The sequence below is a fragment of the Pholcus phalangioides genome, unplaced genomic scaffold (genome assembly GCF_987345545.1).
Source record: "Pholcus phalangioides strain wild (caught in Gottingen) unplaced genomic scaffold, Ppha-v1.0 ptg000039l_1, whole genome shotgun sequence".
In the NCBI taxonomy this organism is placed as follows: domain Eukaryota; kingdom Metazoa; phylum Arthropoda; class Arachnida; order Araneae; family Pholcidae; genus Pholcus; species Pholcus phalangioides.
In genome coordinates this window covers 19,336,658-19,351,322 of record NW_028301625.1, presented here as the reverse complement: position 1 = coordinate 19,351,322, position 14,665 = coordinate 19,336,658, and the positions used below count along the sequence as shown (strand labels likewise).

At 34.4% G+C, this 14,665-nt stretch overlaps 1 protein-coding gene across 4 annotated transcripts in view; it reads left to right on the top strand.

Moving 5' to 3' along the window:
• LOC149065661 (putative receptor-type tyrosine-protein phosphatase mosPTP-1) overlaps nucleotides 1-14,665 on the top strand; it is a 568,681-nt gene that overhangs the window by 541,657 nt on the left and 12,359 nt on the right. For all 4 annotated transcript variants that reach the window (XM_089253719.1, XM_089253718.1, XM_089253717.1 and 1 more), the window contains 4 exons: nucleotides 1,362-1,496; nucleotides 3,764-3,915; nucleotides 6,963-7,098; nucleotides 12,985-13,152. In XM_089253719.1, the coding sequence (XP_089109845.1) occupies nucleotides 1,362-1,496; nucleotides 3,764-3,915; nucleotides 6,963-7,098; nucleotides 12,985-13,152 (591 nt within the window). The remainder of the gene's footprint in view (nucleotides 1-1,361; nucleotides 1,497-3,763; nucleotides 3,916-6,962; nucleotides 7,099-12,984; nucleotides 13,153-14,665) is intronic.

Below are 14,665 nucleotides of genomic sequence, written 5' to 3'. Positions count from 1 at the left end.
GCAACCCAATTAAAAATGCAATTAACACAAATTATAAACAATATATACACATGATAAAATATTATACAATGGCCATAAAGAATACCTATGGTTGTCTTATTCTAAGAATGGATAGCTTCTCGATTTACCCAAACATGTTTCTTGTATTTCTTTTTAATCGTGTCAATTGTGTTACAATTTACTACCTCCGGGGGGTAAGCTATTCCATTTATTAACAACCCTATTAAAGAAAAATTCCCTGCGACACCATAACCTTGCATTGTCCCTCACCAATCGATACTGGTGTCCCCTTGTAAAAGCAGTCGATTGGCGGTGTACTAAAAGTTAATGGTCCATCCTATCCATCCCATTGAAAATTTTGAACACTTCGATCATATCTCCTCGACACCTGCGTTCATACAATATAAACATATTTAAAAAATGAAGTCTCTCTTCATAACTCAAGCCCTGTGTGCCAACAAGGACACGCGTAGCTCTTCTCTGCACCCCTTCAATCTGATAAGTTAAGGTACCATTGTTATATAATGTCAGCTGTTATTTACTTTAAATTCCGAAGAAATAGTGTCATTTATAAATACAAATCCAAACTATTTGAACGACTAAACAACTGATATTCAATAATTCCAGTAGTTTTCTCTTCTGACCTCATCAATTAGAGTCTTTAAACATTGCACACTGCAATTTTGTTTTTCTTAAAATTATTTTTTGTTGGATATTGAGAACAAAGTAGTTCTTGTGTGTCACCATCACTGTATTTGAGTGCACTGAGAATTTTTAGTTTTTACTGTCCAATCGCCACTTGTAACATCACAAGACAAAAAAAACATTTGGCAGCTGCTTGAGAATTATGTACTCTGTAGCTTAAAACTGACCATCTTTTCACTCTTTGACTTCACATTTTATCTGGTTGTTTAATTTGCTGAAGTTTTTAATTTAATCTTAGTGACTTGTGTATGTTTAAAAAAAATAATGCCCATTAAGCACATTGATTAACAATTTTCTATTTGTTAATTTAAAATAATCACTAAAAATTTTTAGTTTGATAATGGTACAGAAATTTAAATATAAACTTTTATGTTTGGTGGTGTAGTTGATATGCTTGTTCTCAAATAATCTAAATAGAGTTTGCACTTTCATTACTTTATATGATGAAACTCTCTTGAGAATCTCGGTTGTAGATTTTGCCTTATAGAATGCAAAGCTTTGTTTGCTTGTTTTACAGGACGCTTTCATCCTTGAACAGAATGAAAATTGTTATTCAGTTTTGAGAAAAATGTATTCTATTTATTTTTTGAAAATTCTATTGAAATGTATGTGTATATTATTATTTTTTATTTGAGTCATACTTTTTACTCTTTTAGCGCAAATGTGACATGTATTGGCCAAAAGAAGGAGCTGAAGGTTTTGGAATAATTCAGGTTAAATTAACTCATGAGGTAGAATTGGCAACTTACACAATCCGGACTTTTACCATCAGAAATTCAAAAATAAAGAAGGTATATCTTATTGTTTTTGTTTTGTTTTTAATGATATTTTAAGCACTACAAAGGCTCTGGAGAAGGGGCTCTCAAACTTTTGCTACCTACAGCTGTTGGCATGCCTTAGCCATCGTTTATCACAGACTCCCTCAAATTGTCTAGGAAAGTACCACCTCAAAGCACTGAATGGGAACACTTCAATATTGGCATATCAACACCCCATGATCCATGACACTCAATTTGAGAAACACTGCTCTAGAGCATGAAAATTTCCCATGAAGTGGAAGAGATTTATTTATATGAAATGTTTGGTTTATACTTGTCTGTTTCAAAAGTTAAGGCACAGTAGGTGGTGTGTTTATATATATAGACAGGGTGAACTGCACCTGATCTGCCAAACAAAAAGGGGTGATAGAGAAGTCCAAATGGATTATAAAACACCATAGCAATCTTGTCCTATCTCCAACCGTTTTTGAGTTATAATGGGTTATGAAAGAGCAATGCATCAAGGTTAAAAAAACCCAAATTTGTGAAGTTTCTTAAAGACCTACATGCAAACTAAGCACATATTTAGAAAGGACAGAAAAAAAACGCATAAAGTGACACCATTTTCATCTTAATATCTGGTTTTAATGGCAAGCTACAAACGCGGAAATATTGGTGAAATTGAATAGTCACCAAAATTTGTTATAACCAATTTTGCAAATACCCTTCCAGTTTCAATCGGACAAATTTACCAAAAACTTGTCCATTCCACCATCTTTTGAAAGAGGCTACAACAATTATATTGGTGTTCCAGTTCAGGAGAAATTCAGCTTTTTGTTCACAAGACATCACTGAAATCTGCATTCGTTGAAGTAGATATTTGCTGAAAATTCAGAATCTGTTATTACAGACTTTGATGACAACAGAAAAAATTCTATATGCTGACACCACCTCTATCAGGATATCTGGATTTAATGGTGAGCTGCAAGTGCTGAGAGATTTGGGGCGTGTGAAAATGAATTGTTCCCAAAATATACTAAAATATCTACTTATTTCGTTTCGTTGAAGTATTGCGAACACAAGGCTGAATTTCTCTTGAACTAGGGAATAGGTATGGTTTTTTGTAGACTTTTTCAAAAGGTGATGGAGTGGACAAGTTTTTGGCAAATTGACTTCTTGTAGCTAAAAGGGTGTTTGTGAAATTCGCGATTACAGATTTTGGTAACAATTTGATTTTACACTTTTCAATCTTTCAATGCTTGTAGCTTGCCATTTAATCTCAATATTCTGATCGAAATTGTCACCTTATATGATTCTCCCATTCCAAATAGTGCTTATTTCGCATCTTTCAGAAATTTCACAAATTTGGATTTTTTTCAGACTTGACACATTTCCCTTCCATAATTCATTGTTCACCATAACTCAAAAACAGCCATGTTGTTTTATGTTCCACTTGGGCTCGTCTATCACCCCCTTTCATTTGGCAGATTAGGTGTAGTTTACCTTGTATTTAGACACATAAGATTGAAATGAAAATGTAACAAAAAAACCTCTTGAGATTTATTTGAACACACACAAAAGACTACTTCTTAACCATATGAGTACCTCCTAAACATTCCTCTGAAGAATTTCTAACAATCCTGTGTATGAAGATTTGAATTTTGGATTTTTCTTGCTGGTACTTCAACTATACATTACCAAAAATCTTTAAGTAAAGTAATAAATGATTAGTCATTTGAAATGTGTCACTTTCAATTCAAAAATAAATTTCAAGAAAATATTCTGCAAATAAAATTAAATAGTAATTATGAGCTCAAGAGAATTATTCTTCAAAAAATTTTCATCTAAGTTTTTCTCTTGCAATCATTTGAACTTCAGTATGTTTATTTTGTTCAAAGCCTAAGCAGATATAGGTTCTTCATATGGGTGTAGGATCACAAAGTGTGTATATTGAAGGGAGAGGCAATTTTCCACCTCCACCCTCCTGCCTATGCCAATAATAAAATTTTTTAGTAGAGGGGAGCAATCACGCTTCCTTCCCTCTGTATCCACCTATGGGTAAGAAGTTGCTTAAGTCTGACTTTTATGAAGTGTGGTTGTCAGAAAAAAGTTTGTAAACTTTAAAAAATGTTTATGCAAAGCAATCATTTTGTTAATTTTTTTTTACCATTCATAAAATACATTTAAAGTAAAAGTATTTTATAAATGGTTCTTGGCAAAGTTTTTTTTTTTAATACCTGTGTAAGCATTATTTTATACTTTTTTTAAATGTTTGCATTATAATTTTTCTTTGCGAGTAGAAAGCTGCTGCAGAAAGAACTGTTTATCAATATCATTATACGAATTGGCCAGATCATGGTGTGCCTGAGCATCCATTACCAGTTTTAAGTTTTGTGCGGAAGTCTGCTGCTGCTAATCCTTCAAATGGTGGTCCAATTATAGTCCATTGCAGGTGAGTAATATTATTTAGATGGAAATTTAAGTTTTAAAAAACTTTTTAAATCGTTTGAGTATCCTTTTAGTCCTTCAGTGAATGATGAAATGCAAGTTTTGTGGAAAAAACTTTAATTTTTATACACAAAAAAAAACTTTGAGGAACAACATGCATTCTAAATTAAAAGGAATATTCAAAAATAGCAATTGGTTGCCCTTTGAACATCTTTCACTTGATCAACTTTGTTGAGAAACAGCTGCAAAACTTCCAGTCTCTCATAGTCAATGAAAATCAATGTTTTAGAATATTGCAGAGCAAAGCATATGCATTCTACCAGCATTTGCCATGCATTGACAGCATATCAAGAAAGTGTGTATTCGAATGAGCCATCAATGCTGAAAAATTATATGATGCATTCCATGAGGTACGGGGCTATTATAAAAAAACTATCCCAACATATGGGCCCCTAACTATCATACCATTCACAGAAACTGAATTAAATTTTGGCATAAGGTATTTTGAGGTATGCGCTCAAGAATGATATGGAAAACAACAGTGTCACTCTAACAGTTACAGTGAGAAAATATCAAATGGCAACACCAAGTTTTTTGTATTGGAATGCGATCTCCATATTGAAAAACACTAAATAGCGTTGGAATGGCACCTGTAGCACGAAAATCCCCGGGGCTAGGCAAGGAAAAAGTAAAAAGGACTTTGCCGTGCACCAGATCATTAATGTTCGTTTCATTTGTCACACCGTTTCTTCGGCTGAGATCCCAGCCTGATTAGTCCTCCACAAGGTCATGTGGAAAATTTGTGAAACACAATAAAATGCTTTATTTTATGCTGCTTCTCTGTCCTTATTGGTTGTCCTCACTTGAAGCCTATCTACCGCCGGTGATTTTCATGCTACAGTTGCCGTTCGAACGCTATTTAGGGTTTTTCACAATGGAGATCACATTCCAATACAAAAAACTTGGTGTTGCCATTTGATATTTTTGAAATTTTCTCACTGTAACCGTAACTGTTAGAGTGACACTGTTGTTTTCCATATCATTCTTGAGCGCATACATCAAAATACCTTATGCCAAAATTTCATTCAGTTTCTGTGAATGGTATGATAGTTAGGGGCCCATATGTCGGGATAGTTTTTTTATAATCACCCTGTATATGAAACAGCAAGCATCTTAATCATTTTTCTAGGTAGATAATTGTTATCTGCACAACATATTTACAATGTGTGTTTTTAAATGAAATTTTTCTTTGACATAAAAATTAATTTACAATTAAAACGTGAATTTTTTTTTCAAAAATCCAACTTTCTGTGCTGTTTTTTCTTTGTATATATTTTCTATAATCCATATGGTTTTCTTTTTATATTATTTCGGAAACATTGTAATACACTGATATGCTGTTGCAATAGGCCATTGACTCTGCTTCTTTTAATGGAAATAATTTTTCTAAATTTTTAAAAAATCAGCAGGAATACTCACAATTACTTTTATTGAATTGCACATATCTGTTTTGCTATTGATGGACTTGCATTTATTTGTTATGTTTATAGTCATTAGTCTTCATTACAATAAGCAGTTTCTGGACTTAGTTTCATTACTGAAATATTATCAGGTTTGAGAATCTTAATAATAATATAAATTTTTTAATTGAAATTTATAAATTCATGCAGTCTTCAAAAAAAAATTATATTTAAGAGTTCAGCTCTATATAGGCTATAAAACAGATATGCAGTTAAACCCCTATTTAATGAGTCGCAAGAAATCAACAATTTTGTTCATTAAACCATGGAAATCATCAAATCATTGTCAAATTGATCAGGAGCATAAACACACTTGAAATAGCAAATTTGAAAAGTTACTTTCTTTGGGGTTGGTTTTACCATTGGTGTATTCAAATTGGGGTTTTGGGGTTCTAACCCCCCTCCAAGCCAAGATTATAGTGCTAATTTGCTGGAAAAAATGTAAACCCCCCCCCCCCCCCCGAGAAAAAAAAAATTGAAACCCCTCCCCCTTGAGAAAATTCTGCGTATGCCTATGGGTGTTACAACTTATTTTTGACATCAATTGAAAAAAAAATACAAACTTATGAAAATAAAGTTGGGATGCATGAGAAAATTGCTCGATATAGAAGTTTGTTTGGTACGTCCAAAATTTTTGCCAAATTCTGTTGAAATTGTCATTTTTCCGCTAACCAAAAAATGCTTTCTCTTCAGATAACGTGTCGCTTTTTGCTTGTCAAAACAAAGAACAAACTTGAAGTAACTTTAACTTTTCTTCACTGGTACCTAACATACAGACAGTACACTATTTTATGGTATCTATGTAAAACAAGGATGTTCAACTTTTAGGAGAGTGCAGATAACTTCAGTGATTTGAAAACTTTCCACTTTAGTGATCTGGAATTGTGGCACATTGCACTTGAGTGATCTGGAGCTGTAGTGCATGTCACTTGGTAATCTGTAAATGTGCTACGGGTCACTTAAGTGCTCTGTAAATTGCTATGGATTGCTTAAGTGATCTGTGTATGTGCTGTGGGTCACTTGAATGATTTGGAAATATTCCACGGGCCACTCAAAAGATATGGAAATGTGATGCTTATCTGATTTTTACTAAATTATGTTTAAGGTCGTAGGCCACATCAGATGACTCCAAGGGCCGCGGGTTGAGCATGTATGGTATACACCCATTGGGCAATGAAAATGGCTTTATTGCCTCTTTCATTCAGAGAGAAACAGATTTCTGCCCCCCCCCCCCTCCCTTTTGTGTTTGTCTCTAAACAAAATCAAATCTAGGGAAGTCAAATCTTCGGATTTTGGTTTGAGTGACGAAAAATAAGAAAAAGATTAAGGGCAGTTTGAAAAGAATTTATTACATTGAGGGTTTTTGTTCATTAAATGGGGGTTTGACCTTTATTTTTGTCAGAATTTCAGAAAAAAAATTCATTAAATTGAAATCGTTGAATCAGAATGTGTTATATTGGGGTCCGACTGTATGTTCATTAAAAGTTTCTTTTTTTTCATTGCATTTCAAACAGTTTTTTTTCCTTGTTAGTGCTGGTGTTGGAAGAACTGGTACATACATTGTTCTTGATGCTATGTTGCGGCAAATAAAACAGAAACAATCACTCAGTGTGTTTGGATTTCTCAAACACATTCGTCATCAGAGAAACTTTTTAGTCCAAACTGAGGTAAACACTGATTCACTTATACTAGATTATAAGAGTTTGTGCCACCTCTTCAAAATTTTTAATGTGCCTTTTTATTTTTTCAAAAGTTGATTGCTTTGCTTTTTTCCCAACTTTTATTGCAATTCTGATGCACAGACATAAATTTTAATCACCATAAATATAAAGTGTTTTATTTGAATGTAATTTATTGTGCTTGTTATATATTTATTTTAGGGTATTCAAAGATCTTTTAAGATGTGCATTGGAAAAGTTTTTTTATCCAATTTTTAATTCCATTTTGAGTACCTGACTTTAACCCCTCCATGTGCAGACTTTTGACAATAAATTTGGACGATCTTTATTTGAAGTATCAACAAATATTCTGAAAACATTGGAGTTTCCTTGTTTGCATGTTAGAAAGGGGAATAGTAATAGATTTCTCTTTGACCTTCGCCCCCCCCTCTTTCTCACCCTCCCCTATGTATTCTCTTGCTCTTTTATATGTATATAGTAGAAAGGTTCGTTATATCAGAACAATATAGTAAGGGGTGCTTTTTCATCTCTTTGTAATGCTCTTGGCTCAGATGGGTGTGGTCTCAGAGCTGCTGTATGTGCGTGACATCATTGATCAAGCACTTTGTAGCAGACGACAAGCAAGCAAAGAGTCGTAGCCTACTGTATTGAAGAGGATTATTTTAAATTTTAGTTACTTATTTTTCATTATTTCAATTGAGTGATCTCGTGTTTATGGTGTTGTTTCAGTTGCACTTGTGGTGTTTGTATAATATTTTTTGTGATCCTCTTGTGAAAATGAGAAAACAAATGTGAGTTCTTGTGCAATAGCAACATGTAAGAACTATATTCGGAGGACAGAGAAACTTGTGATTCAAGTTACTTATCATAATTTTTCTAAAGACCCAGAGACTCACAAAATATGGATGTCCAAATGTAAGAGGCTTGATAAAGTAAAAAAGTACGCTCATATTTGCAGCAATCATTTTCAACCTAGTGATTACAAAGATGTGATTTGAAAAATCATCTTCTAGGTTTACCTCAAAAAAAGTTTTTGAAGCCCATCTGTATGGTTAGTAAATCTGATTGGTCAAGACACCAAATGATGAATCTATTTTAAGAGAATCTTGACTGAATAAGAGATGAGTAGCTTGAATGCTTTGGACAGGATGTTATATCTAAGCTCTAAAAAGCCACATCTGAAAATCGCTGAGTTTTTTTTTTATATTTGCTTATATTTTTAATATATTAATTATTATTATATAAATATATAATTAATATTATATGTATTTTTTACGTTTGCTTCCCATGTTTTTATGTTGCAGTTGTATTGATGATAATGAAGTTAACACTTTTAAAACCTACAGCTAATTCAAATGAAAATAACATGAGATAATTGAAAATTATAGATAGTTCAAAAGATAATTGAAATTATTTGTCTTGAGTTGGCTTTCAATTAAAATTAATTAACATATGTGATTCAACTGAAATGGAGCAGAGAAAAATATTCTCAGAGGAAGCTCCCTCGTAAGCAAATGAAAAATTTCTTATTTTAAATGCTTAAATGAAGCAAGCCAATAAATATACGAATACTGATGGCAATAATCAAAAAAATAATTTTGAAAAGAATTCAATAAAAGTGGTAGTAAAGCGATTGCAAACTATTTTAATTAACAGGGTAGCAAAGTGGACACACTCTCGACTCTGCTTGATCAATGACGTCAGCTGGTACTGCCACCAGTGCTTCTTGAGACAGCTCTGACATTATACTTGGGAGGAAAATAAACAATTTACTTTCATAGGGTTACAATAAAGCTTTGCAGTGATGAAAAAATAGGTAAAAATAACCAGGGAAAAAAAAGAGCTGGGATAAATTTCTTCCATTTTCGTTTGGACAAGATGTCCCATCTGTGATTGTTAAGGGGTTAAGCAAAATCATTATTTTTCATGTGTTATATGTTGGTGTTTTTTTTTTTAGTTTTTGACATGTTATTACAACATTTTAAAATCTTGATACAAGGATATTCTGCTGACCAAAAAAAAAATATTGTAGAGGGATTATCATTAAATTGAGAGACATGATCATTGTACATCACCAAATTTATGCTATTGTTGGCATCACCAGAAAATATTCTAAATACTAATATATTTGTTTTAAAAAAATTGTCAATTAATAGTATAGTACTTAAGAACTATTCACTTTGATCATTTTTCTGGTAGCACTGTCATCTTCTGCAGATGAGGGCCTTCAAAATTTTTTTCTTGTATATCTCACTAAGGGGTAGGTGCACTAATCCTTGGGTGAGGTACTTCCTACTATAGCAATATGTAAAGGACCATTAACAGGCATATTCGTTTCTATCAAAACCACTGTGCTCTCAGATATTTCTTCATTAACTATAATTTTCATTAATTTGTACCAGGAGTTTATTTGATTGGAATTGAATATTTTCCCCAGCTTCTTGTCTTTTTCTCAGAGAAGTAGTAGTCATAAATATAAATACACTGCTCAAAACAATTAGGGGAGCACATGGTTTTAACAAAATTACGCAAAGATGTATACCGATAAGTAACATAAAATGAATCATCCATAATTTAAAGCCTAGCAGGAAACAGAAGAAGAAAACTTCATATGCAAATCAAAGTTCATGACGTCAAAAACCAGAAAAAGGAGATAAAAACAGAAATCGGGATGTTGCAGAAACGTCTGTTTTACTGCCATAACTGTGAAATTCGATTGCGCAGTATTTTTTTTTTGAGACAAGGTGACTTGAGGATGTCTCAACAACGTGATTTACCGGAATCCATAGCATGGCGTGTTATAGGCAGACTGGAATCCGGGCAAACACAACGTAGTGTCGCGGACGCTGTTGGAGTTGCTAGAAGTGTTGTTGCAAGGCTGTGGAATCGATTCCAAGAAACAGGAAATGTTAGACGTCGACCAGGGCAAGGCGGCCACGCGTCACTACAGCAACTGATGACCGGTATATGCGGTTAACAGCCCGTCGAAATAGAACAGAGAATGCTACGCAGCTGCAAAGACGGTTGCTCTTGGCAACAGGACGAAGGGTGTCCAGCCAAACAGTACGTAATCAGCTTCATGAGGGAGGGCTCTATGCACGTAGGCCAATGGTCTGCATTCCGTTGACCCCACGCCACCGTGCGGCCCGAAGAAGATAGGCTGCTGAACATCGAGATTGGGAGCAACATGATTGGAGCCAAGTGCTGTTTACAGACGAGTCCCGATTCAGTCTGTAGTGTGACACCCGACGTGTTCTGGTATGGAGGGACAGGGGCACTCGAAATAACCCCGCATTCGTTCATGAAAGGTCACAATACAGACGAGCTGGTTGGATGGTATGGGGTGGAATCAGCATAGGCGGACGTACGGACCTGCATATCATTCGGAATGACACTTTGACGGCCCGAAGGTATGCAGACGAGATACTGCGACCTCATGTCATCCCTTATGCTGGAGCCCTTGGAGATTCCTTTGTTTTCCAGGATGATAATGCCCGACCGCATAGAGCTCGTCTGGTAGAGAACATGCTTGAAGCTGAAACAATACAGCGTATGGAATGGCCAGCGTGCTCTCCTGACGATGCATTGCTGCGCGACCAAGGCCGCCTGTTACTGTCCGAGACTTGCAGATTGCACTTCTTGAGGAGTGGAACAGTATTCCCCAAAGTCTGATCGATAACCTCATCACATCCATGGCAAACAGGTGTGCAGCAGTCTTAGCTGTTCGAGGAGATCACATGCCCTATTAAAACTCATGCATCATGTCTAAACAGTACTTTTTTTTTATCGTTTACATGTAACCAAATTGTTGCCCTAAATCATCTTTTCATGTTTTTTCCATATTTTCAAAGAATTAAAGCTTAATTCCAAATTTTTTGACGTCTTTTTTTCTGTATTGCGCATTGATACACGTGTACTATCCATTGTATGCCAATACGTGGCTGTCTCGCACGGTTTTCTTCACTTTTTTTGCTTGCTCCCCTAATTGTTTTGAGCAGTGTACAAGGCCACAACAGGCAAAATGCCCAACAAGGTGGTTGAGGAAAAAGATGCCCATATCAAATATGGATGTCATATATTTTTAAAATATAGCACAACTCCCAATTAAAAATGCAATTATAAAAACTATATGTACAGGATAAAATATCATACAGTGCCCATAAAAATATTTATGGTTGTCTTATTCTAAGTATGGATAGCTTCTTGATTTACCCCAACATGTTATCGTATTCTTTTCAAACGTGTCAATTGCATTAGAATTTACTACCCCCGGGGGTAAGCTATTCCATTTATTAACAACTCCATTAGAGAAAAATTCCCTGCGACACCCCAACCTAGAATTGTTCCTTACCTATCGATACTGGTGTCCCCTTGTCAAAGCAGTCAGTTGACGGCGTAATAATAATTCATGCTCCATCCTATCCATCCCATTGAAAATTTTGAACGCTTCTATCATCTCTCTCCGACACCTTCATTCATCCAAACTATAGATTACAGAGATCTGTAGCAGCATCAAATTGTTTGCTTCCATTATCAGTATTATTAATGCCTTTTAGTTTTGCCTGAAAGAACTAGTTAGTTTTTTTTGTATTATTAATGCTATCCTCCCTCACTCTTGATAGAAAGTAGAAGTATGAAAAAGAGTTTGAACCCACGAAATGATTCAAAACCTAATATTACTGCTTATCAGCATGGCTGTAACTAGGATTTCTGTGTGGGGGGCAAACATGATTCTATCACCACCACTGCTAAATTTGATGATTTCATGATAGTATTTTGTTCTTTCCGGAAATTTGCTGGCCCCTTTCCTAAATTTTCCACCTGGGGAAGTTGCCCCTTTGCCTCCCCCTCTAGTTCCAGCCCTGCTTATCAGAAAAATAAATTTACTTATACAATTTACAGTTTTACCAAAAAACAATTTCTGCTTCATTTATTAACTTTAAAAAAATTCTGATTTCAAAAACCGTATTTTTAATTTTTGAAAGCATTTTGTGTGCAAAATTAAATATTTTTTCTTACTAAAATTGTTACACTTTGTTTTTTTTTTGTTACATGTAAAGAATGTTTTTCTTGATGAGCTTGGCGAGAATTGGTATATCTTACTGATGCCGCGCATCAATACATTGGTTGGAGACTTTTTGTTACCATAGAAGCGAATGATGTAGTTCACTCATAGTTTTCCTTTCACTGCAGACTTAACTATGAATGGAATACAACTGAAACTGTGAGAGAAAAAATTGAGAATTTTATTAACTAACATATTAATTGTAATTCTGTTTGGCCAACAAATGTTCATAACAGCAGTGATTTAAAAGAGATGCCAACAACAGCATAAATTAAGTGCATGATGATGATGCCTCTCAATATAATGGTAATCCTTGTACAACAACATTTTGTCATTATATTTTTATTGTTAATGTTCAGATTCATTTCACTGCATATTTAAGTGATATTGTATGTGTTTAAGAAGAGGCACTCTAGTGATTCGGAACAGTCTCACTGTAGAGATTTAATACATCTGCTACCTTCATTTCTGTTAAAGCATTTGTGCTTGTTTCTATAAATTCAGTCAACGGAATAAACTTTATATAAGTCTGAGTGATCCATATCAAAGATTAAAATGTAAAAGTGTAATAAAAATCCATTGGCTGTTTTGCTGGTGATTAAAGTATCATCAGCAAGGCTCGAATATTTGTGACCTTATGAGCTAAAGATGAAATGTTGTTGTTGATCGGTTAAAAAACCTGAAATTCAGATTTTCCAACCTATCAGCAATGACGTTTCATCTTTAGGTCACAAAAATCTGATCCGTCAGTATAATTGATCAGTAACCCTCAATCATCAGTAACAGTTGATCACAAATTTATGTTTCAGGAGCAGTATGTATTCATTCATGATGCTCTCCAAGAAGCTATAGAAAGTGGAGAAACTGAAATTCTCATTTCAAATTTTCCTCGCTATATGCAGAGCCTGCAAACTTCTGACAGCAACAGTGAAACTGGTGAGAAGGGCTCATGGCCTCTTCTGGAGAGACAATTCAAAGTGAGATTTTCTATTGAAATGATAAACGATTAGTTCAAAAAATAGAATTATGATTTACACACTTTAAGTTCGTTCCAAGCAAAAAATTGAGTCAAGTCATATTTGTGTTAAAAATATGACTGATGAATTAAAGAACAAACATTTGTGTTAAAATTGGTTTTATTATATTTAGATGCACCCAACTTTTTAAGGTTCCATTTTTTTTTTCATCTTATGTATTTAATGCTGTTGTAAATTTCATTTTTATGGAAGTCAAAAAAATTTATGATTTTCACTTTTTCACATTTATAACCATAATATCAATCTGTGATTTTGTTTGCTGGGCTACAAAGGGAGCCACTGTGACTATTGTATTATGACAGAAAACATGTTATAAACGCTATTAATAAAACACTTATTAAAAAATTTATTATAAAAACATTTTTTTATCTTGTTGTCAACAGAGCAATTTCAGTACTAGGAATGAAAAGTCATAATAATATGTAAATCTCAGGAATGTTAGTCTGATGTCAAATATGCAAATGATCAAAATAAAGTTTACCACCCTCCAATTTATGAGTCAAAACATTTTTATGAACTAGTCCTCTGGTCTCAAACATTTCAAGGAAACAGATATTTTCTGGATATTACGCCAAAGTGAACTCTGCCAGGACTCCAACCAAGGCCCTCTTGCAAACTGGGCAAGCATGCCAACATCTAGGTCAGTGGAGACATGAGCCTGCCTTCCTTATGTCATGCACTGTGGCATGAGGCACTGAAGTAGAGGCATTAGTAATTAGTAGCCTCTCTTAACTTCAGCAAATTGCCACCAAGAGATAGACATCTCTCTCTAATATTCCATTTCTTTGAATAGGAAACCAATTGTTTAAGTTCATATGAGCTTTTAAAAATGAGTGTTGACTGCTTCAAATACGATGACTAGGATTTCACATGACATAAAATGAAGCAACTTGTGGGAGTTCGAATCTTTCAGATTTAGAAATAGGTTTTCAATGTGACTTTTTTTTTGGAAAAAGATTGATACACAGAATAACTGACTGATACAGAGTGAGACAGAATTAGTGAATTTAATCTGTCCATCCATGCTATAGCTATCCACTTGAAGAGGAACATTGGTATGGTTTCATTCACTGGGAAAACGTTTGTTCTTTGTTAGTATAGTGGTGCCATCTGTTGTAAACAGAGGTAATTAGCATTGGCAAGGGGTCCTCATTTCAAAGTTTTGGAATCTGGTAACCCTAACTGTTGGCCTCTGCAACAGGTGAGTTTCTGATGGAATCCTACAGAGCGTGGAGGTAGATGGAACTGGTACTTTCAATGAAGACTGGTTATGTTCACATATATATGAATCCTGCTTTGCATTCTTGTGGTGGAATTATTGTTTGGAGGTGTCATGGACAATGCTATTATATAGGCTTCATAAGCAATCTTCATATTGCTTAAACACTAGATATAGTGGAGGTGGCATCTTGTACAGTCAATGCCATCACTCATTCACATTTCTGGCAATTTG